At 41.4% G+C, this 25,073-nt stretch overlaps 1 protein-coding gene across 1 annotated transcript in view; it reads left to right on the top strand.

Moving 5' to 3' along the window:
* The window catches only part of LOC136884571 (venom protease), an 86,306-nt gene that overhangs the window by 23,391 nt on the left and 37,842 nt on the right, over positions 1-25,073 (top strand). Inside the window, exon 2 of the mRNA XM_068229954.1 lies at positions 23,984-24,202. Coding sequence (XP_068086055.1) covers positions 23,984-24,202 — 219 coding nt within the window. The remainder of the gene's footprint in view (positions 1-23,983; positions 24,203-25,073) is intronic.

The raw sequence follows: 25,073 nt of genomic DNA, 5'->3' as shown, positions 1-25,073 counted from the left end.
ATCTCTGTAATATTCAAATATGTAGCTAGAATAGGTTTTGAGGAAATGTTCCTACGTGAAGTATGATTTATCATTGTAAGTATATGCTATTCCGTTTTCCCTTAAAATCTGGTGATTTATCCGATGCATCTCGACTTAAGTAAACTGTCTGAGTACTTTGGCCATTAACGGCCAGTAATACTGCACTATCGCACTGTAGTTCATTGTCTGCTAATGATGTTTTCCTAGAAATAGCACCAGAGGCTGTCGTCTACAAAAACTCCCACATTACAAGGCACTTCGACAGAGGAAAATAAAAGTAGTTCACTCAATTCTATTAATCATGGCAGTCAGCAAAGTGTAGTTGACTCTGTATAAAGTGGAGCAGGTGTCCTCGCAAGTCCGAATCCCGACCAACACTTGAGGTGTCATTGAACTGAACATTCAAGTCCTTCTGGTTAGTTTTCTACTCATAGCTGGAGGTTCCACGGTTATGATCACCATGTTACGAAGTAAATACTATGGCACTACGCTACAGCCCTGGTGGACCTAAGTCTATCGAGCTATCACTGCTCAGCCAGGATGCCTGTATATTGCGAGATGACGTGTGATCAGCTTGACGAAATCTCGACTGTTGACGAGTAAGCAAGGAGAAAGGGTAGCGAGTAAGACTACTCCAATAATGAAGGTTTGAATTTAGGAATGCTTTACCGTTGGTCTATAGTGAGTGATACTCTCTCCCTGGCCAGAGAGAAGGCGTTACCTTCTAGTTGGCCCGCCCGTCCCCTTCGGGGAGGGGAATGAAAACCTTTCCTATACTGCTAATAATAAGAGTTTGTGTGTGACATTTCTTAGAGGGAGGTCCGTTTACTGCCTGCCGAGGCGGGACAAATGGAGTGGCTGTGTGGTTGCCATGGAAACGAGGGTGGGGCGACTGCGGTTGCCATGGAGACAAAACTTCAGGGCAGCTCGTCTTGCTGGGAGTTGCCAAACCTGTCACTGTCGCTGATAAGAACCTGATTGTTTGTATAAGAGTGATCGCAAATTGGACGACACCGCCTGGACAAGTAGTCTACAACAGATCACAGCGGTCAGAATGAAGGAGGGAACAAGTGAGCCGGAAGCGTGGGGTAAGAACATGTAGAAAGGAATGCTGGAATGTGGCAACATCGTGAAATGGCACGTGCAGTGCTCCTCCCTCCAACCGTACCTGTCAGACACCAACTTTAGTAAGTCTAGTATAGGTTCTAGGTCACTGTGCGCTAGCTTTCCGAGTGGTAGGTGCAACGAAATACACTCTACAGTATACTTGCCTGACACCATCTTAGCTCCAATTAAAATGCTCCTTGTTCCATCGTATGCGCGATGCGAATAAAACAGCTAGGTCAACAAACGGAGGAGCGTAGACATCAAAATGTTAAAAGATAGCTACAAAATTGTAAGTTCTCGATGCCCTCTGAGCGAATTTCGATAAGACGTAAAGTCTACCAACTTAAGTGCGGTAATAATAGCTTTTTGACGTATTAATTCAATACTATACCATAAAACTTGCACCCAAGGAACAATAAGTACACACATATTATAATTAAGTAGAATTACGGCGTGAATATACAATTAAAAATTATTTAGTATCTGACTATACACTAACAAAGTAATATACACGACATAGAACTGCACAGACAAATGTGCAGACTGACAAATGTGCACGATAAGCAAGTGAACCATAGCTCGGAGTCCATGACCTTTACAAGAATGTACCCCTGGTACCCTTCCTCACAGCATACGCTACTCCCTGCTGCGCGAGTCTGCACTACTTGCTGTGGCACTGTACAAATTGGTTAGTCGCGACGAACAACATTCTGTGCGTGCACTCAACTCTCGATTTACTGTAATCGGATCAACCGCGTTGCGGATTAACCGCGATATCAAAAACACTAAAAATGCGAGAGTGTTAGGAGTTACAATAATACAAAATTACGAAGGGGTCGGCATAATATTGCCGAGTCGTAATAGTAGCAGGTGTGGCGCGACCTTTGAAGTTAGGTAGTCTGAATATTTTTCTTTGCCTTGTTAGTTTCAACGAAAAGTACTGTTTATTTTTCCATTTATTAATTTTCTAGGTGCTACTTTTACTGTAACGTATTGGGTGAGTTAATAAAAAACAATACAGTAGTATAATTTATCATTTGAACTGTACTTTCAGTACGCCTGTTCTACTTTTAACTTTTTTGCGGGTTAACCGCGATTTTACTTATCCGGGAAGCCTTATCCCTACATTAACCCGGTTAATCAAGAGTTGAGTGTATTTCCGCTAAGTATTTTTCTTAATAATAAAAGAAACCGAAAGGAAAAAAATAGCTGAAAAGGCAACAGAGTGTGTACAAATTGCTTTTTTTTTTTCAAAATTCCTAGGTTCAGGCGGTTAAAATGGAATACAATATTTTTCCCCCCACCTAATCACCGCTACTGAATCCGAAAGTCAGAGACGTAAAGTTTCATATTAGAACTGCATGGATTCACGGCCAAGTGCACAGAGATAACATCGACAGTGGAAATTCCGCAGGCTGGCGGATATCAGAACTCAGGGAAATTCCTGGAACCACAACGATCCGCTATGTTCTAGCGTGGACAAACAAAGGAAAACATTCTTACTGTGAAACATACAAAGTTTCCGCCTTCGTCCTTATATGGGATTCACATTTCCATACACAGTATGTCTGTGGTGAAATGGAAACCACAGCACTTCCCGGCCACAACACAGATAGAACAGGAAGTTTCCAGTGGTGATGTGTTCCTTATCACCTGTATCCTTGCATCGTCTAAGAATGCAAGCCAGCAAAAAACAAGTTGATAAAAGGCTTCAAATGATTCTCTTATGTGGAATGGGGATCTTTACGGACACATAGATAGCGCAAAAGTTGAACTGAGGAAACTTTTCCTGAATTTCAATTCCGATCTTGGTGATTGTTGGCCATGAAGTTGGTATAACTGATATATTTCAGCTTTCTTTCTCTCAGCACCTGCACCTACATTCCGCCGCATATCAGATGGTGCAAAATCTGCCAAGCAATAAATCTTCTGTATAAGTGTTGTTTTCAGGCATCCAGTGTTCAGTCTGACAGTTCCACTTGCAAGTTTTAATGAGTTAAGGCTCCCCATCTCCGCCCCAATTATTGCCAGTGAATTTCCCAATAATGTTGTTTTCGTCTGACACTTGTTGTCTGTATTAATAACATGTTTATATAAAATCCCTAATTCTGTCTGTCATTCACAGCGATATTGAGAAAGGATTTCAATGGCTGAAATTGGCACCAGTTATAGATTATTGTCTTATTAATAAGAAAAATACAATGAACCTCTCACGGCTACGACTTCTTCTTCTTTTTTTATCTATTTACCCTGCAGGGTTGGTTTTCCTCTCGGACTCGGCGAGGGATCCCACCTCTACCGCCTCAAGGGCAGTGTCATGGGGGGTTGGAACACTTGCACGGAGTGACACTTGCACGGAGTGACATTTGCACGGAGCCTTTCACTCTACTTGATGAGTCAGAAGTAGGATGGTGACACTTGCACGGAGTGACATTTGCACGGAGCCTTTCACTCTACTTGATGAGTCAGAAGTAGGATGGTGACACTTGCACGGAGTGACACTTACACGGAGTGACATTTGCACGGAGCTTTCACTCTACTTGATGAGTCAGAAGTAGGATGGTGACACTTGCACGGAGTGACATTTGCACGGAGCTTTCACTCTACTTGATGAGTCAGAAGTAGAATGGTGACACTTGCATGGAGCTTTCACTCTACTTGATGAGTCAGAAGTAGGATGGTGACACTTGCACGGAGTGACATTTACACGGAGCCTTTCACTCTACCTGATGATTCAGAAGTAGAATGGTCATACTAACATAAATTTTGGATACCTAATCTAATTAGATAGGTACTTTGACGAAAATGCACATAAATACTGGCCTCTCCTGGAAATCCAATACCACACGCGTAAATGCTTCAACATGTAAGAAAATGACTCAAAAAGTATAAAATAGTCTTCGGCTCGCCAGGTGCAGGTCTTTTTGATTTGACTTCCGTAGGCGACCTGCGGGTCGTACACCCAGCCCCCGTGCCAGCGGAACGAACCCAGAACCTATTATGGTTAAACTTCTTGCCCTGCCAAAAATCGAACCCGGGACCCCTGTGACCAGGGGCCAGCACGCTAACCATTTAGCCATGGAGCCGGACAATAAATTCCATAAAACCGCATAATGACTTACAACTTTATAAAATGACATAATACAAAATGGCAAAGAATGACAAAAAATGACCTAATAAATTAGCATTTGTTTGCTATTTGTTTAAGGTCGCACTAAGATATCGAAGGTTTTCGGCGACGGAAGGGTGGGAGATTGGGAAGGTAGCGGCCGTGGCCTTTATTAAGGTACAGCCCCAGCATTTACCTAGTGTGAAAATGGGAAACAACGGAAAACCATCTTCAGGGCTGCCGACAGTGGGGTTCAAACCAACTATCTCCCAAATGCAAGCTCACAGCTGCGCGACTCTAACCGCACGGCCACTTTCTCGGTAATTAGCATTTCTACAATGTGGGAACTATGATAAGGATTTCTATACAAGTTAGCAATGTCTATTTAGAACCAATTAAAAAATGACATGTCACCAAAAATCCTAGCTCTGGTAATCACGGTAGTGAATTTAGATGCAATTTATAAGTAACCGTTAATTTTATAAATGCCGGCACCATGGTGTAGGAGTAGCGTTCCTGCCTCTTACCCGGAAGCCCCGGATTCGATTCCCGGCCAGAGAGAGCCAAGAATAACTACCGTGAGGATTCGTCGTGCTGACCACACCTCACCCTCGTAATCTGCAGGCCTTCGCGCTGAGCGTCGGTCACTTTGTAGACCAAGGCACTTCAAGGGCTGTTGCACCATGGGGTTTGTTTTTCAGGTTAATTTTATTCATTGTAAGAGACATTTAGCTGACTTAGCGCCGTTTCCAGGGAACACCACGGGAAGGTAGTCTCTTTGCATTCCTCATACATATATTTTTTCACTATACGCAAGTTCGTAAAGTTTTTTATTTTTTAAGTGCTGATTCAAGATATTTGCATGGTTATGCAGTGATATTTCATTGTCACGTTTTCTCTTTATTAATTATGATTCAGAATATTTCTATATTTACAATATTTGCATGATTTACAAATCCTGTAATATTCCAGGGTAGTTTCACTGCAGTTTCTGAGCGTAAGCAACACAAACTAGGAATGATCTTCGTTTGCCATTAACTTCAAGTATTTTTAATACCTTTGATATACTCTCATCGATCTTCACTGCTGATTTCTTCCTTCTCTCTGTGTCATCTCGAAGAGTCTTGATCAGCGAATATACAGTACATTCGGGTGCGCTCTCGAAATTAAACTGTTTATTCTTTGGTTCCAGCCTTCAGAAACGTTATTGGTCCGATGCCGCCTTCCACAACAGTTCCACATATTTTTTGGCATGTGCTCGTTATCCAGCCACTGACCAACGACATAGTCGTAAAACACCTGTAGATTCTGATTTTCAGGCGAGCTCTCCTGAATACATAGCCAACCAATTATCAATCATTTCTAGAGAAATGAGCGCTAGTGCTGAACACACTCGAATATTAAGTCTAATTCCTTCATTTTCCCTGTACGCAGTAACAAGGCCACAATCTTGTACTTTCCTCCATATACATTGATTAAAATGATAGTTGCAACCAAAAATATCAGCTTGAGGAAACAGCGTTTTAGCTGATTGGACGATGGCGATTTCGAAGTCCATAATACGTATCACAGGGTTCCATCCTAGTACGTTGTTTTTAACAGCTTCGAAGAAACGAGCATAAGGTTTCCCATTTCTTGTTTGGTAACAGCGCGTAGACAGCTGGTATCGTGTTGGTTTCTTCCCAAGAACTTCCAAGATCGGCGTGGATGTTTAGTAAAAGCCCAAACTGCTTGCTTGAACTTTTGAAGGTCCCGTCGACAAAGAAGGAAGAGCATCTTGATAAAACAGGTTTTCCTTTCTCGCTGGCAAACACTAATATCCTGACTTTAAGCCCCCTGTTGTCGTCTTCAAGTAGGAATTTTCCACCGTCGTTCATTGGTATGTCTTTCCTATATTATTACACCTCGAGAATCGATCGGGTCTTTTCCGTCGGATACGATGTAATGATTGTTTAGCACTTCTATGTGATGGCAGCGATGTCACAAGGTCATAGCCTCTATTGAAGAGCTGGCCTAGTTCTTCGGTGTAAACTATTGAAATCATACTCTCTGTTTCCCTTGCACGTTTTTTTTTCATTTAGTACACTTTTTCACTTCATTCGCCGCGTCGTCCGGAATGCAAACATGACTTGTCTCGCCTAAAACTTTATTATATTTCGTTGTTATTCTTCCTATACATTTACTTTTCTTGAAATATACGCACCGCCGATAAGTCATTTGATCTTTATTGGTATAGTCCACAATATACTGATGTCCGTCGTAAATCAACAAAGGCGGTCTCAGTGAACTCCATAACTGCAGAGCAAATATCACCAGTTCAACACGGAACACTAGTTGTCACACAGGTATCAACTGTAGCAATGAATTCCACTTACCGGGTGGGCCTTCCCCTCCCCCTGTTTCTGGTTTTCCAACCGTCCTTGGGCCTCCGTGCAAGTGTCACTGTTTGAAATAGCCATGCTTAGTAATTTCCAAGAATTTTTGGCTTTCCGTGCAAGTGTCAACACATTCCATCTCCGTGCAAGTGTCACTCCGTGCAAGTGTCACAACTTCGTGTCCTGGAGTGTGAGACAATGGGTCGGGGATAAAACTGGGGAAAATGACCAGTACCTTGCTCAGGTAGCCTCACCTGCTATGTTGAACAGGGGCCTTGCGGGGGGATGGGAATTTTGGAAGGAATAGACAAGGAAGAGGGAAGGAAGCGGCCGTGGCCTTAAGTTAGGTACCATCCCGGCATTTTCCTGGAGGAGAAGTGGGAAACCACGGAAAACCACTTCCAGAATGGCTGAGGTGGGAATCGAACCCACCTCTGCCCAGTTGACCTCCCGAGGTGGAGTGGACCCCGTTCCTGCCCTCATAGCATTTTCAAATTTCGTGGCAGAGCCGGGAATCGAACCCGGGCCTCCAGGAGTGGCAGCTAATCACACTAACCACTACACCACAGAGGCGGACCGCGACTTTTGTACTTAAAAAAGAAAATACGTTTTTATCAGCCAAACCGCTGTCGCATATTCGCCATTATGCCCCCTGTGGGTGGGGGCGGTAGAATAACACCCACGGTATTCCCTGCCGGTCGTAAGAGGTCAGCAAAAGTGGCCCCCAGGGGCTCTGAACTTCGGAGCGTGGGTTGGCGACCACGGGGGCCCTTTTGCTAAGTCCTGGCATTGCTTCCCCTTACTTGTGCCAGTTGCCTCACTTTCATCTATCCTATTCGACCTCTCTTGGTCAACACTTGTTATTTTCTTACCCCGACGGTATTACGTATGGAGGCCTAGGGAGTCTTTCAGTTTCATGGCCTTCGTGACCCTTGTCTTCCTTTGGCCGATACCTTCATTTTTCGAAGTGTCGGGCCCTTCCATTTTTTTCTCTCTGATTAGGGTTATATAGAGGATGATTGCCTAGTTGTACTTCCTCTTTAAACAATAATCACCACCACCACCACCACTCGCCATTACGAGTTCTTTTGATATATTCAGAATATATTCGGAATTATTTGCATAGAATGCGAAGCTTCTATGTTTAATATTTTGTCTCAGAAAGAATATTATAAAAATAATATTTAAAAAATATTGTTAAAAATTCCCTAAACTGGTGTACCTTTTTCTGAGAAAGTACTCAAACCATACCCAAGAAACTTTGCATGCGTAATACTCAAGCCTTTTTTGAGCTCCTGAAGTAAAATTAGTGTTCTATTGTTTACAGGAGTTGATATATATATATATATATCCTAGTTGAAAACTAAAATTTTCTGTAAACTTGTCAGTACTCCTCAAGCTGGCCTCAATGAACAAATCAAGATATTTGATTAAATTTACTTCCATAAGCAGATCTACATAGTGTCTAACACACTACCAAGTTTCAAATACATTGATATGACAGTTTCTGAGATAAAGGTACACAAAGCTTCAAAAAATATGACTTACGGAAAATCCAAAAAGAATTATTGACTGGTAGCTGGCATTTAATGATATTCAGGGTTAAACCTAATTTCATTTCCTCATACATAACTTCAGCACAATAATTGATACACCAAGTTTCTTCTCGAAAGATTGGAGATATTTTTAAGCTCAAAAACGAAAATTGAATTTTTGAGTCTATTACACCTCCCGGTTCACTTAAAAAAGAATAACCGGGCGAGTTGGCCGTGCGTGTAGAGGCGCGCGGCTGTGAGCTTGCATCCGGGAGATAGTAGGTTTGAATCCCACTATCGGCAGCCCTGAAAATGGTTTTCCGTGGTTTCCCATTTTCACACCAGGCAAATGCTGGGGCTGTACCTTAAGGCCACGGCCGCTTCCCTCCAACTCCCAGGCCTTTCCTATCCCATTGTCGCCTTAAGACCTATCTGTGTCGGTGCGACGTAAAACCCCTAGCAAAAAAAATAAATACATTTCATCGGTTTCTTTCAAATGACTCTGACGATTTTTAAGTCCACGTCTACGGTACCAAGGACGTCTTGGTTGTGGGCACCTAGATATGTTATGCCGCCATGGACTACCATACAACTCTGCACTGTACACACACCGTTCTCGGTTGAATATGTGACTTCCATCACACTTTGAAAGGTGTGTTGCGTAACAAACAATAATATTATTTGGCTCTCATATCAGAATTTTTTCCTTGGGCAAACTTGAGGGTTTCCAGTGCATAAAAGTAATTTCCATAAATTTGCTAACGACTCTGGGACTACTTTCGCCCTCATATTGTGTTCTTTATCTCCACAAAAAGCTGTTCTTGGACAAGCGTAGCGTTCCCAGTTGAGTTAGCACGCTGTAAGCGGTCACATGCATAAAGACAGCGGATGTACGGAGGAGACTGGTTGAAAACGAACGACCTTTATCAAGCGACAGCTAAGTTGTTGTTAGTAAAACTGGTTTTTCAAGATTCTTTCTTTCGCAGTTCGTCTGTCACAGTGCGAGAGGTTATTCTTAGCTCGACTCCATATGCCATACCTGTTTGAACACGATACAATTATAATATTATGTGGAAAACATTTCCTACCAAAGTAGGGATGCCCAAACTACGAAAAACGTACAATTAAACTATTTCCTCAATTGTGACCAAAGTTGAGGGGCCAAAGGGCCCGGAAAGTTTTCCAAATATGAGTCCTGGATAGCTCTATGAAACTATTTAAAAAATCGAATATCACTTCCGGCCTAAATCCAGTTTTGGAAAAACAGCCTTAAATCGCTTGTTTCTTTCCTCGTTTTCTTTTTAATTTAAATCCTAGCCAAATTAACATTTTTAATCATTCTTTCTGTAATGTGTTCCTTGGTTCAATATCATCATCATCATCATCATTTGTTTACCCTCCAGGTTCGGCTTTTCCCTCGGACACAGCGAGGGATCCCACCTCTACCGCCGCAAGGGCAGTGTCCTGGAGCTTCAGACTCTTGGTCGGGGGATACAACTAGGGAGTATGACCAGTACCTCGCCCAGGCGGCCTCACCTGCTATGCTGAACAGGGGCCTTGTGGAGGGATGGGAAGATTGGAAGGGATAGGCAAGGAAGAGGGAAGGAAGCGGCCGTGGCCTTAAGTTAGGTACCATCCCGGCATTCGCCTGGAGGAGAAGTGGGAAACCACGGAAAACCACTTCCAGGATGGCTGAGGTGGGAATCGTACCCACCGCTACTCAGTTAACCTCCCGAGGCTGAGTGGACCCCGTTCCAGCCCTCGTACCACATTTCAAATTTCGTGGCAGAGCCAGGAATCGAACCCGGGCCTCCGGGGGTGGCAGCTAATCACGCTAACCACTACACCACAGAGGCGGACTGGCTCAATATCCTCAGGCGTTTTTAGATTTTTTGAAAAACATCCACACCGAATGTACTGTAGTAACAAGGGCTTCAATAGAAACACGACATTGACACACATTGGCGCGCGTAACGGTAGGAAAAAAAGGCAAACTGCTAATCTAATCGACCGGACAACGATGATTAAGCAAATAATTTTTATTTGGAAACAACAGATCTCCTGAGATCTCCGAAGTTAAGCAACATTGCGCGTGGTCAAGATTTGGATGGGTTGCCACGCGCTGTTGGTGGGGGTAAGGAAATGGAGGAGCGGAAAGGAACTGGCCACCCTACCGTATGTAAACTTCGGCTCAGGCACACCTCTGCGGAGGTTCGGACCTGCCTTCCGGCAGAATACACCCTTACCTTACCTTACCTTACCATACCATACATTTAGAAATAAATAACGAATATGTTATCATACTTTATCATATTTTATTTACCTCAAATCTGTAGCTCATATCCCTAGGATGTTTCCAACATTGAGTTCCTTGCGTTGGATATTTTCATTAAGTTGCTACGAACATTTTAAGAGACATCAAATATCACAGTTATGCCCTAGAAAATGTCATTTTACGTGTTAGTAAGTCTATTGATACTAGTAGTTGGTGGATCCACGTAAGGAACCGGGCAAGCAGGCGGGATAAATAGTGAAGAATAATCCACAGGTCTAAACCTTTAGGCAAGCAACTCATTGTTGAAAATATCCTAGGGATATGAGCTACGAAGTCTAGGTAAATAAAATACAATAAAGTATGCTAATATATTCTTTATTCTTAAAAATTACAATGTTTTTCTTAACCACAAACCTACTACGCTGGCGTAGCAGGGGGAGAGGTGATACTCCCACGTGGCGCGTCCCAGGTGGCGGATAGGGGGGTCCTAACCGGCGTGCCGGCGGACTTGAGGGAAATAAAATACCTGTCGCGGACCAAACACACTACCCCCTGCGGGTGGGGGACCCACATGTAGAACACACCCGCAGTATCCCCTGCCTGTCATAAGAGGCGACTACAAGGGGCAACCAAGGAATTATTGAATTAGGACCATGAAACTACTTTTGATTCGTACCATCATGCGGGGAACACCATAGGTTGCCTGTACTTGCGAGTAGTACCACTACATTAGGTACGAAATAGGTTTGTGATTAGTAGCAGCAAGAGGAGATTCTCCTGTGGGTTTCCAGTACCCGTGCGTCGTACCCATGTGAGCAACACCGCGGATCTGGGCGTTGCCTGTGAGTTGTACCCACTATGTGAGGAACACCACGGGATAGTGAGAGTCCCTGTGGTTAGTACACCTAGGTGAGGAACCTCATCGGTTTGCGTTGGCTATGAGTGGCGCCATTGTGTGATAAACACCATAGGTTTGCATTACCTATACGAAGTACAATACTTGTGAGTAGTACCATCTTGTGTGGAACACCGTGAGTCTTCGCTACTTTTGATTAGTACCCCACCATGACAAATACCATGCTTCTACTTTACTCGCGACATGAACCATTCTGTGGGGCCTTAGACATGGATTTTGCACCCCTTTAGACATCAAGCATCATTGTGCTTTATAAGTGGTCCCTTGGTCAGTAATACTGTTATTCACGATCTTTTTTTGTGTCTGATCCACTGTTTTTGTTTGTTTGTTTGTTTTGTTTTTTGTAGGGTTCATGTCCATCCATTCACTCTTCATGACATTTTTTATTTTTTTGGTCAGTGGATGAATTTGAATTTTTGTTATTTCATTTCGTACCATTAGGGGCCGATGACCTCGATGTTAGGCCCCTTTAAACAACAATCATCATCACCATGTTTTTCTTAATCATCGTTATCCAATCCTGATCTCCCCATCCGTGAAGATCTTAACGTCAGAATCAGCCGCCTCAAATCAAGATCTCTTCCTATTCAAACAGCACAGGAACTTGTTAGAAGGGATTTCAATCCAGAAGCTTATTGGCAACAAGAGTGGAACAGCATAGCTCCGACTCAATGGCAGACATTGTTCAGTTACAAGAATCTTCTAGCTGGCTTTGATTTGCCCCGCAGTACATGGGTAGCCTACAACAGAGTCCGTTCTAACCATGGGAGATGTGGATCAATGATGTTTAAATGGGGTATGAGATCTTCTCCAGCCTGTGGCTGTGGTGCAGTTAAGCAGACCATCGACCATATCGTCACCGAATGCATTGGAAGGGCATTCGCTGGATCCATCCAGGACTTTGTGATGGCTTCTGCTGAGGCCATAGAATGGCTAGACAATTTAGATCTAACTCTTTGAACCCTTTTGCTTGCATGATTGTTTTCAATGTTATAATGTGTATATCTGGTAATTACTTGGGGCCCCCTCGCAATAATTTAAAATGGCCCCTCGTTTCATGATAAGGAAAGTTACAAGTTTATTTCGTAGTACAAGGTTGTATAATATTAGTTATTACAATGAACAACGACTATGGTAATAATAATAATAATAATAATAATAATAATAATAATAATAATAATAATAATAATAATAATAATAATATTTTGTGCTTACTGTTCAAGTATATTTAATCTTTGTATTGTTTTGTGTACGTTAGCTAATAATAATAATAATAATAATAATAATAATAATAATCCGGTCGGTTCTATTAGCAGTTTGCCTTTGTCTACCACTACGAGGGCTAATGTGAGTCAATCCAGAGTTTCAATTAAGCCCTTATAACTGCATTCGGTGAGGACATTTTTCAAGAAATCAGAAAGCGCCTGAGTGTATTGAACCAAGGAACACATTACAGAAATAATTATGTTGATTTGGCTAGGATTTGAATAAAAAAGAATCAAAGGATTTTAGGTTGATTTTCCGGAACTGCATTTAGGCCAGAAGTGACTTTGGATTTTTTGTTGTTGTTGTTTTGTTTTGTAGAGCTGTCTAAGGCTCACAATTTGAAACCTTTCCGGGTCCTTTAGCCCTTTAACTTTTGGCAAAATTTAGGAAATTGCTTAATTTTACGTTTTATGTAGTTTGGTGACCCCTACTTTGTCTGATTATACTGTTAATAATAAGAGTTGGTGTGTGACATTTCTTAGAGGGAGGTCCGTTTACTGCCTGCCGAGGCGGGATAAAGGGAGTGCCTTGTGGTTGCCATGGAAACGAGGCTGGGGCGACTGCGGTTGCCATGGAGATAAAACTTCAGGGCAGCTCGTCTTGCTGGGAGTTGCCAAACCTGTCACTGTCACTGATAAGAACCTGATTGTTTGTATAAGAGTGATCGCAAATGGGACGACACCGCCTGGCCAGGTAGTCCACAACAGATCACAGCGATCAGAATGAAGGAGGGAACAAGTGAGCCGGAAGCGAGGGGTAAGAGCATGTAGAAAGGAATGCTTGAATGTGGCAACATCGTGAAATGGCATGTGCAGTGCTCCTCCCTCCAACCTTACCAGCCAGACGCCAACTTTAGTTAAGTCTAGTATAGAAATGTTTTAAATAATAAAAGAACAGTCTCGTTTCAATAATGAACTGCTATATTCACATCGGTCTTTACTGAACATTCTCAACTGACTTCAACTAGGCAAGAGCACTTGGCCACAGCTGAGAAATGAATGTCGTACTGCTGCCAGGCGCTCCGTATCATTGCAACAAGGGAATGACGTAAACTGGTAACGGTCTGTTTGCCGCAGGGCAGACTGTACTTCACACCGTCAAGGATTCGCCTACCAAGCAGATGCTTTAATCACTTTTCAATGTCGTAACTAACACCCTTCAGTGAGCTCACTCTTTTTATTACTGGATTTTCTACCATCATCTTTCTTGTTCACTCAGGAATCTCCGTCGGTATCCCTGGATTAGAACTATACAATCACGAAGTCTGCCCAGTTTTGCCAGAAAATTTAGGGCCACACCAGTAGCGGCGCTAAGAAGCTTGGGGCCCCCTCGCAATAATTTAAAATGGCCCCTCGTTTCATGATAAGGAAAGTTACAAGTTTATTTCGTAGTACAAGGTTGTATATTATTAGTTATTACAATGAACAACAACGACGGTGGCAATAATAATAATAATAATAATAATAATAATAATAATAATAATAATAATAATAATAATAATAATAATAATAATAATAATATATTTTTTCTAGTTGCTTTACGTCGCACCGACACAGACAGGTCGTATTGCGAGGATGGGACGGGAAGGGGCTATGAGTGGGAAGGAAGCCGCCGTGGCCTTAATTAAGGTACAGCCCCAACATTTGCCTGGTGTGAAAATGGGAAACCACGGAAAACCATCTTCAGGGCTGCCGACAGTGGGGTTCGAACCTACTATCTCTCGAATACTGGATACTGGCCGCAATTAAGCGACTACAGCTATCGAGCTCGGTAAAATAATAATAATAATAATAATAATAATAAACACAAATCCGAAAGGAATCAAAATACACTTATATGGTACGAAAACACACACACACACAAAATGCATATTCAAATTATAGTAACCAAAACACGCTGACCGTCACAATATTAAGAAATATTCTAGTTCCTAGGACCAAATAATTTACTACTTAACCGTCCATCGTAGGCCTAATTTGCTACACCGACTCCCGAAAGTTACAAACAGGCTCGAAGCTTCAGTATTTAGAGTTTAGATAAGGATGATGCCTTTGTAATCGCATATTCGCTTATTACTGGGTTCTGAGGACTGACTAATTACTTCAAAAGCCTTCTTGATTGTTGTGAGTGGCAGCAAGGGATTGTTATTATTGGAACAGGTTGGGAAATCCGCATTCTTTCAGAAATAACTACCGTACTCCTATTGACGAAAGAAGCTCTGCACTAAGACGGCTTAATTTTGGAATAACCCTTTGTAATAAAAATATACTGTGTTGTGTGCTGTAGCTTTATGTATGTATGTATGTATGTATGTATGTATGTATGTATGTTGGGTATTCAGCCCGAAGGCTGGTTGGATCCTCAACAAGTTCACCATTAGCTGTCATGGATGGCCTAGGTGTCACTGAAGAGGCGTACTAGGGAAATGAGGAGTGAGGTAGTTTCCCGTTGCTTTCCTAACTGAGCCAGAAGTTGCTATTGCACATCAGTCTGCCAAGCCCACTGAAATGCGTGCACCAACCGACCCTATGAGCGACATTTTCACACCATTCATAGCAGGGACTGGCTGCATAAGGAATAGCATTAGGGCCTACTAGCATCGATCATACCTCAGCCACTTTCATATTGTCAAAGCCAAGTATAAGACTGAGACAGGTCAATGAAAGTAACAATTTTATTCAAGCCCATACCAGAAGACATACTGCACTGTAAACACTACATCTTGCCAGCAAAGGCCTTGTACCTTTATAAACATGTGAAATCACTCTTCAAGCCATGAGGGCGGGGTCTGCAGAGTCCTTATCGCCACCACTGGGACACACTATAATTTGTACATAGGAGACCCTGTCACTATATTATTACGTTAAATAACAATGATTTTAACTTTTAATTAACAATGGGAAGATACTATTTGTTTGGCCCAAACTAGGCGTTTCTACGACAAGGGTTATTCCTTCTAGAAAATGTTACAGATTTGCAAACAAAACTGTTTAGTATTTTACAATAAACTGCAAAATAACTGAATAACTGTGGTGCTGTTTTGACTTATTGCTGGATTCTTTCTAACGTATTATATTTAAAATGAGCAAGGATGAAATGTTACGTGAAGAATTATTTCGCAAACGACCAAGCATTTTCTGTGGGAAATCATGGTATAAGCTGTTTGAAATAACTTTTGTATTGAGACACCTAGCACACGCGAAACTTGTCTCTCTTACCGAGCGAATCCCAAGGAATGCCGCTGTGCCAACAGCGACGCGCTTTGTGCGTCTATTCGGGAGTTATGTCTGTCTGTTAGGTCATCAGCCCAGAGGCTGGTTGGATCCTCAAATAGCACCACCAAAGGTTATGCGGTTATGAGGAAACCCCAAAAACCAATGGCAGCACCAAAATGAGGCGTACTAGGCAAGATGAGGAGTGAGGTAGTTTGCCATTGCTTTCCTCACTGGGTCAGAAAGTACTATTGCAGCACAACTGACCCTATGAGCAGCACCTTTCATAACACTCAGATGCACTAGTCATGCTCTGAATGTCATTACTCAGCAATACCCATACCCCAGCAACTTCCATATTGTCACAGCCATGGATGTTGACTGGGACTTCGGTGGAAGCTACACTTTACTCTGGCCTGTGCCAAGAGATGGATGCAAAAGTACTGTATCCATCAAGAAATGACAGCAGGCATTCGGGAGTTATATCGAATTAAATATATCATGATCTCCCCCACCCTTGACTAGAAAAGAATTTCAGGAAATGCTTGGCCGTTTGCGAAATAATTTTTCAATGCATATTTCAACCTTGCTAATTTAAAATATAAAACGTTGAAAACAATCCAGCAATAAATCAAAATTGCATCACAGTAATTTTGGGTTTAATTGTAAAAAAAAATTGTCAAAAATTTTCGATTGTTTAAAAGAATTTAATATTTTCTAGAAGATGTAACCATAGTCACAGAAACGCCTTGTTTGGACGAAACAAATATTCGCTCCACGTTTTTAATTAATAGTTACAAACATTATTATTTAACCTAATCATTTAGTGACAGCGTTGCCTGTGTTAAAATGGCAGTGTGTCCCTAAACTTTCTGGTAAAACTGTATTTTCTGATGCAGACTAGATCAAGTTCTTTACTTTCATGTTAACATTGCTATGTTTTTGGGCTGAGGTATATCTGGAATTAGGGCCATCAACATTCCCGACACGCTCGTAACCATGACAACCACTGTTCGTCTAAGTACACTCGGTCAGTAGCATCATCTTCTCACTGTGCGCTTTCTTCATGTAACTAAGAGCTTGTATCAAGTGAATTCCATTCTACTCCTCAGTCCAGAATTAAACGTCTTGAACTTGTGATAGTACATATATCACACCCCCGAATTATATGTAGAAGTTAGAGATATTATTGTCAGTATTCGATTTGTATTATTATTATTATTATTATTTCATTTGTATATTTTGCCATTTATATTGGTAAGCTGGAAGATATCCACATATGTAGGTATGAGTAATTTGTTTTGCACCAGTGGGAAAACATTGCTGTAATAACTCTGGTAATTTGAATGAGTCATCTGGCTACCCCAGTGTCTGTTGTGATGTACTTGTGTCAGGAAATTCCATTTACTCATGTATATATCCCAGCCTGATGAGATAAGCTTGTTGTTGTACCAGGAAAGTTTGGTGATTCATGAAAACTCCCCAGAGTTTGTTATTGTCTTGGGAGGAAGAAGTAGTTCAGGGCTTGGGCTTGAGAAGAGGACCACCCATGATTGGTGGGCAAGCACCAATCCAGACGTCTCATCTGAGAGGAGGGGGATGTTGATGTCTATAAAGGTTGGTCATACGGCGGCAACCAGATGATTGTATAGGAGATTGTAAGAAACATTGTAAGGGTGATTGTAGAGGTGATGGTAAAGGAACGAGAAGGAAGATAACTACAACTACAACTACAACTGACGCACTGTACGGGAAGGAAGTGGTGCTGATACACGGTACGGGAGTGACACGGCAGCAATGGACTGGACTTCAAACGTTCGTGGAGCGTAGTCGTGTTATGTTTGTGGAGAGTGCTTGCGCATTAAGTATTGCAGCACTTGTGGCGGCCTAGCATTATATGTTGGTGAAAGCTATCTCAGACTTTCCATAAATTTATATGTTGAGGATCGACAGACGTGTGTATATATCTTTACAAGTGTTAAAATATGTGAACACAGTAGTACAAGGTACAGTATCTGTGTGATGTGATAACTGCCGATTATGAGAATCGGTATGTCGAATTGATATAGAGACAGTGAAGGGTGTTTATCTTCATACATGTACATTGTTCATCGGACCATCTGCAAATGGTACCTTAGTTCTCGCTTTCGTTTTCCCACGATTTTCATTATTATTGTTGTTGTTGTTGTAAATATGGAGTCTTCCAGCAATATTTTATGTGTGCATTATATGTCTAATGTTGTATGTTGATGAGGTGCTCATGCACGGATTTGTTCAGAATATAGTTAGCTATTTTAGAATCAGTGTTATTGATAAACCTAGGTGCAGTTCCTACCTAATTAGTCGTTTTCAGGAGGTTAGGTAAGGCCTGCAGCAGATGTACCAGTACGCAGCATTATGTACACGCCCTGGGATATAAAGTCTATCATGCTCTTATCTAAATTCGAGGGATCCATTCTGGTGAACTCTGGCGCCCATACTACGGACATTTCGGTTAATTATGCTTATTAATTTTATTAAGTTTTTGAGTAATTTTATTTATATATTTTATTTATGATTTTATTTATCAGTAGTCATCAACTAGTTACAATTGGCTTCCCAACGTGTGGCTGAATGATTGGTACATCTGTTAGGCGTATAAGCGTAGGTGCACTTGTCAGGTGTGGTTGGAATTCTGCAAACTATGTGAGTGAAGTGTTTTATATGTACGTGATATGTATGTTGGAGTATGAAGAAATGTTGTAGCGAGTCGAGTATTATAAAATTGAGAAGTAGAGAGGTTGTTAAAGTTGTTGGTACTATGAATCAGGAAAAGAGAAGGCAAAAGAATTCCACCACATTGAGTCTATCTAATTTAAGTGAGAATAGCGAAATGGCTGATAGTAGGAAAGATCAATTGACAACGATATGTGAGGAACCGAGTAACCCGTCTCAAACTCAGAATGTAGGGGATCAAGATGAGTCTTCAATGCTCAGTATGCTTAAATCGCTACTTGATAGTCAGAGTAAAGAGTTGAAGAGTGAATTGAATTCCTTAAGTAATGAAATATGCAGTATTAACAGTAAAATCGATAATAATAATGTTGAATTGTCCAGTAAAATTGATAGTCAGAGTAAAGAGTTGAAGAGTGAATTGAGTTTTTTAAGTAATGAAATATACAGTATTAATAGTGAATTAAATTCAGTTAGTACGGAATTGTCCAGTAAGATTGAGAATCAAAGTAAGGAGTTAAATTTAGTGAGTGTTGAATTGTCTAGTAAAATTGATAGTTTAAGCAGTGCTGTGAATGGTAGAATAGAGGAATTAAACCAGAAGTTTGACCATCAAAGCAGGGAAATTCAGGAAGTCAATAATAAGGTAGAATCTCAACGCTTGGAATTGACTGAGAAAATCGAATGCCGATTTAATGTAGTTAGGAAGGAATTTGTTGAAAACAGCAAGGAATGTGATAAAAGAATAAAAATAGTGGAAGATAAAGTCGAAGAAATAGATAGAATTAAAACCAGCCAGAATGTTTTAGCGAAGCGAATAGATGAAAAGACTGAGAAATTGGAGAAAGACCTCAAGTCAGTAGAAGGAAATGCCAGAATGGTAGTTGAAGAAGGAATTAAAGCATGTCATGTGAAGTTAAGGCAGGAGATCAGTCAAATCCAATTAGGTAGCAGCATATGTAATAGGTACGTATCTTGTACGAAGGACTCTGAATTACCCAAGTTTAATGGTCGGCAGTTTAATCCGATGGAATTCTTGAAAACGGTGGAGAAACGGTTTTCCAAGAATCTTGACGATGGTTTGATCGAGTGGAGTATGGTTGATGAGATGTTGGATATTGCATTTGTTGGAGAAGCGAGATCTTGGTTTCAAGTTTATAGACAGGGTATTTCGAGTTTGGAGGAATTTAGGGAGAAATTTAGTTCTAAATTTTGGAGTGAAGCTATTCAGGGAAGGGAAAGAGATCGCGTGCTATTTGGCAAATATAGACCTCAGGAAGGTGTGTCTATGACGGAATATTTCTTAGCGCATGTTCTGATCAGCCAGAATATTGAAGGTCTAGCATCGGAGAGAGATACAGTCCGCCAGATGTTGAGGCATTTTCCTGAGAAGGTCGGATTAGCTGCATGTATGCAGAATATTGTTACGATCAAGGAATTAGAGCAGCTGTTAGAGAGGTTTGATGCTTTGGAAGGGCAGGGGAGGACTAGGCAAACTGAAGGTAGGAATTACGGGGATAATGGGAGACAAGGTAATCAGGTAGGGGGAGATAGGAATAATCAGAATTTCAGTCATTCTAGGCAAGGGAATCAGGGTGGTAATTCCGGAAGGGGAAACAGACAGTCTAATCAGGGAGTTAATCACCAGGAATATTATGGCAGAAGACCTAATCAAGGGGAATCAGAAAGTAGGGGGCGTACGGATCAGAGACCTCCAGATCAAGTGCAGAGACATGATAATAGTGAACAGTCCACGTCAAGTAATTTAAACCGGAATCGGACTTCTTAGTTGGGTCAGATAGGCAGTCCGATACCGAAATTCCTATTCACGTGATGAAACAGGTAAGTTATGATTTAGACGTGAAAGAGGAATTATTGTATGACCATGTGTTTTGTGTTCCGGGAGATTTTGAGAATAGGGGGCGTGATGAAGGTAAGGAAGCTGTGTCGGATGTCTTACTTTGTGCTAGTGGTGATGGTAATAGCGGTGTTGCGATCGATAATCTTGTGGAAGTTTCTGAAATTGAAAATGAAGTTTTTTGTGAAGTTGATGAAGGTTGTTTAGTAAGTGAAGAGTGTTCACGGAGTATACATCATGAGGATGTTTTTGTTGATTTAAGTCTACGTGAGGAGAGTAAAGTTAGGTCCATTATGTGTGAAAATGGTGACTTTGAGATTAATGAAACTTCTGATAAGAGAGTCGAAAGTAGCAGTGTTGTTGGCATGAAAGTGGTGCAAGTAGGAGCTGATATGGAAGGTGGTGAAGATGGATTAATTGTTGGGTCATTAAGTAGTAATGACAGCAATTTCGAAGTGTATTATGGTAAGAATTTCAATAATAGAGTGAGCGTGTGTGAGAATGGAAGTGTGCGTGAGATGAAAGAAAGTCTTCTCAAGCGAGTGTGTTATGTTTTATTTAAGTCTGAGAGTTGTGTGAATGATTTGAATGACGTACTGTGTGATATCGATGTGGAATGTGTGAAAAAGTATGTGATCTGTTTGCTTGCATTAATTATGAGTTTGTGGAAGAGTAAACGTAGTGAGATTCCCGCGCATTTCAGAAAGAGGGATTTCTTGGTTATGAATGTTCCGAATGAAAGTTTGTATGATTCTTGTGTGACTGGATGGTATGAATGTTTGTGTGTGAGATAGAGTGGATTCTAGACGTAATTAGATTTTATTGTGGTACGCATTCCTCGTCTATCGATGCCAATGTTAAGTTTATGTATAGTTTTTTCATTTATATCAGGGTCCGTATACTGTGGACAGTAGAATAGGCAAGTGTGCTTATAGGCTCCTAACCGCTGAAAATAAGGTCCTTGGGACATTTAATATCTATAGCCTTCGCAGATATAAGAGATAGGATCTGCACCTTGGATGTATATATTATCATTTATGAGTTATGTGTACAGTAGTAAGAAGGGATTGTATTCAATGGTATATGAAACAATCGGAGTTGTGAGTATATAGCCATATTATTATTATTATTATTGTTTGGACAAATTGTATTTCGTGTGTGCGAATACAATGCAGTAGACGCAATGTATATATCATTATTACAGTAAATTAAGAGTTCAGTTATATAATTTATGAAGTTCTGTTTTATGGTGAATCATAATATATGATATCATCGATTCACCAAGGGGGCGTTATGTGATAGTACATATATCACACCCCCGAATTATATGTAGAAGTTAGAGATATTATTGTCAGTATTCGATTTGTATTATTATTATTATTATTATTATTTCATTTGTATATTTTGCCATTTATATTGGTAAGCTGGAAGATATCCACATATGTAGGTATGAGTAATTTGTTTTGCACCAGTGGGAAAACATTGCTGTAATAACTCTGGTAATTTGAATGAGTCATCTGGCTACCCCAGTGTCTGTTGTGATGTACTTGTGTCAGGAAATTCCATTTACTCATGTATATATCCCAGCCTGATGAGATAAGCTTGTTGTTGTACCAGGAAAGTTTGGTGATTCATGAAAACTCCCCAGAGTTTGTTATTGTCTTGGGAGGAAGAAGTAGTTCAGGGCTTGGGCTTGAGAAGAGGACCACCCATGATTGGTGGGCAAGCACCAATCCAGACGTCTCATCTGAGAGGAGGGGGATGTTGATGTCTATAAAGGTTGGTCATACGGCGGCAACCAGATGATTGTATAGGAGATTGTAAGAAACATTGTAAGGGTGATTGTAGAGGTGATGGTAAAGGAACGAGAAGGAAGATAACTACAACTACAACTACAACTGACGCACTGTACGGGAAGGAAGTGGTGCTGATACACGGTACGGGAGTGACACGGCAGCAATGGACTGGACTTCAAACGTTCGTGGAGCGTAGTCGTGTTATGTTTGTGGAGAGTGCTTGCGCATTAAGTATTGCAGCACTTGTGGCGGCCTAGCATTATATGTTGGTGAAAGCTATCTCAGACTTTCCATAAATTTATATGTTGAGGATCGACAGACGTGTGTATATATCTTTACAAGTGTTAAAATATGTGAACACAGTAGTACAAGGTACAGTATCTGTGTGATGTGATAACTGCCGATTATGAGAATCGGTATGTCGAATTGATATAGAGACAGTGAAGGGTGTTTATCTTCATACATGTACATTGTTCATCGGACCATCTGCAAATGGTACCTTAGTTCTCGCTTTCGTTTTCCCACGATTTTCATTATTATTGTTGTTGTTGTTGTAAATATGGAGTCTTCCAGCAATATTTTATGTGTGCATTATATGTCTAATGTTGTATGTTGATGAGGTGCTCATGCACGGATTTGTTCAGAATATAGTTAGCTATTTTAGAATCAGTGTTATTGATAAACCTAGGTGCAGTTCCTACCTAATTAGTCGTTTTCAGGAGGTTAGGTAAGGCCTGCAGCAGATGTACCAGTACGCAGCATTATGTACACGCCCTGGGATATAAAGTCTATCATGCTCTTATCTAAATTCGAGGGATCCATTCTGGTGAACTCTGGCGCCCATACTACGGACATTTCGGTTAATTATGCTTATTAATTTTATTAAGTTTTTGAGTAATTTTATTTATATATTTTATTTATGATTTTATTTATCAGTAGTCATCAACTAGTTACAAACTGGCCGGGAAACGAACCCAGGGCCTTGGAATAAGAAGCAGACATGCTACCTCTACTTAACAGGTCTGGTTGTATTATTATTATTATTATTATTATTATTATTATTATTATTATTATTATTATTACATACCTGCATACGTGTTTATTATAGTCTGTTATGCCTTTCAAAGTTCAGTCAGAATTCTCTGTAAATTTACTAAATGCCACCATGATCCTTCATTTGTAACTAATTCTGTAGCTTCGTTTGGTTCTATACTTCTTATGTTTAAATCATTAGAAACTGGGTCTAACCATTGTCGTCTTGGCCTCCCTCTACTTATCTTACACTCCATGACTGAGACCTTTATTCTCCTAGGAAACCTATCCCTCCTCCATTCGCCTCACATGACCCTACCATCGCAGCCGGCGTGCGCGTACAGCTTCATCAGTCGAGTTCATTCCTAACCTATCCTTTATCTCCTCATTCCTATTTCCCTCCTGCCCTGTTGGAACCTTTTTGTACCAGCGATCGTTCTCGTTATTTTCATGTACGGAACCCCGCAACCAGGGGAATAAACAGTAAGAAATAAGAAAGAGAATACGAAGAATCTAAGTTTCAGTAATGAACTGCTATGTTCACCACCGTTTATACTGAATTCTTAACTGACTTCAGCTAGGCAACAGCACTTCAAAACCAGTGTTGTGTGGTTGCAGAGTGGTGGTGTTTTAGCAGGGAAACTGTACTTTCGCGGAAATAGGTTCCTGTTCAAAGTGTTACCTATTCGCCCCCTCCCCGTCGTCAATCCCTCAAAGTGTAGAATAGGAAATTATATCCTGCGTAATAATTTTTATCTTTATGTTTCAGGTGACAAATGTACTCGTGATAACGACCAGCCTGGAGTGTGCAAGCCCATGTACGACTGTCCTGCAGCTCAAAATGAGCTTAAGTTAGGAAAGAGCCCCACGATATGCTCCTTCCAAGGGTTCGCTCCAGTTGTCTGCTGTCCGTTACCTCCAGTCACCCACACGACGACATCACCACGGCCCAAACCTGTGGGGAAACCGGGCGACAAGGCTGCCAAAAGTACGTATGTCTTCATATACGGTGTGGGTAAATGTCCCAATAACACTGGGGAATAAAAAAACCTTGGATGGTGTCTGGAATTCAAAACTGATTTTAGGTATGTTTGCGCTGCTGATTCCAAAACTCTTTGTCCATTTTGTTCTAGAAGCTCTAGTTTTCTTAGATGTTGTTAATTTTGTGATAAAGTACACTGAAGAAAATGGAAATTGCAACACCCAGAAGGAGTGGCGCTACCTTGCTGCAATTGAACATGCAGGACGAGTGTCCGGTTGTGATTCATGATTACACTTTCAGGTCCCTCTGACAGCAAGTTTGGACAACAATCAATACAGGATGTGCCCACCACGAGCTGCAATACATTGATGAATTCGTCGAGGCATGGAGTCAATAAGGCCCTGGATCGCTTCCTGAGGAATTGTGGCCCATGCTTGCTGCACTGCACGGGTCAGTTAATCCAGAGTTGTGGGTGGCTGAGGATGGTTGGCCAGTTGTCGATCCATCATGTCCCACACATGCTCAATAGGACTGAGGTCCGGGGATCTAGCGGGCCATTCTAAGGTTGTGATGTCGTGGAGAGCTTCTCTGGAGATGCGTGCAGTGTGAACCCAGGCATTGTCCTGCTGAAACATCCCATTAGCAATGTTCGCCATCATATGGACAACCACTGGATTGACTACTCTATCAACGTACTGTCGAGCAGTCATAGTGCCCTCAACAAGCACTAATTGTGATTTCACATTAAAGCCAACAGCTCCCCAGACCATAATGCTTGGTGTTGGCCCTGTGTGCCTCTCAACAATAAGATCTGGGCGGCCCCTCTCCCCGGTACGTCGGCGTACACGATTCCGGCGATCACTGCGGGCAGGACAGA

Source organism: Anabrus simplex, chromosome 12 (genome assembly GCF_040414725.1).
Source record: "Anabrus simplex isolate iqAnaSimp1 chromosome 12, ASM4041472v1, whole genome shotgun sequence".
Taxonomy (NCBI): Eukaryota; Metazoa; Arthropoda; class Insecta; order Orthoptera; family Tettigoniidae; genus Anabrus; species Anabrus simplex.
Note: the sequence above shows the minus strand (reverse complement) of the source record. Positions and strands in the feature narration are given on the sequence as shown.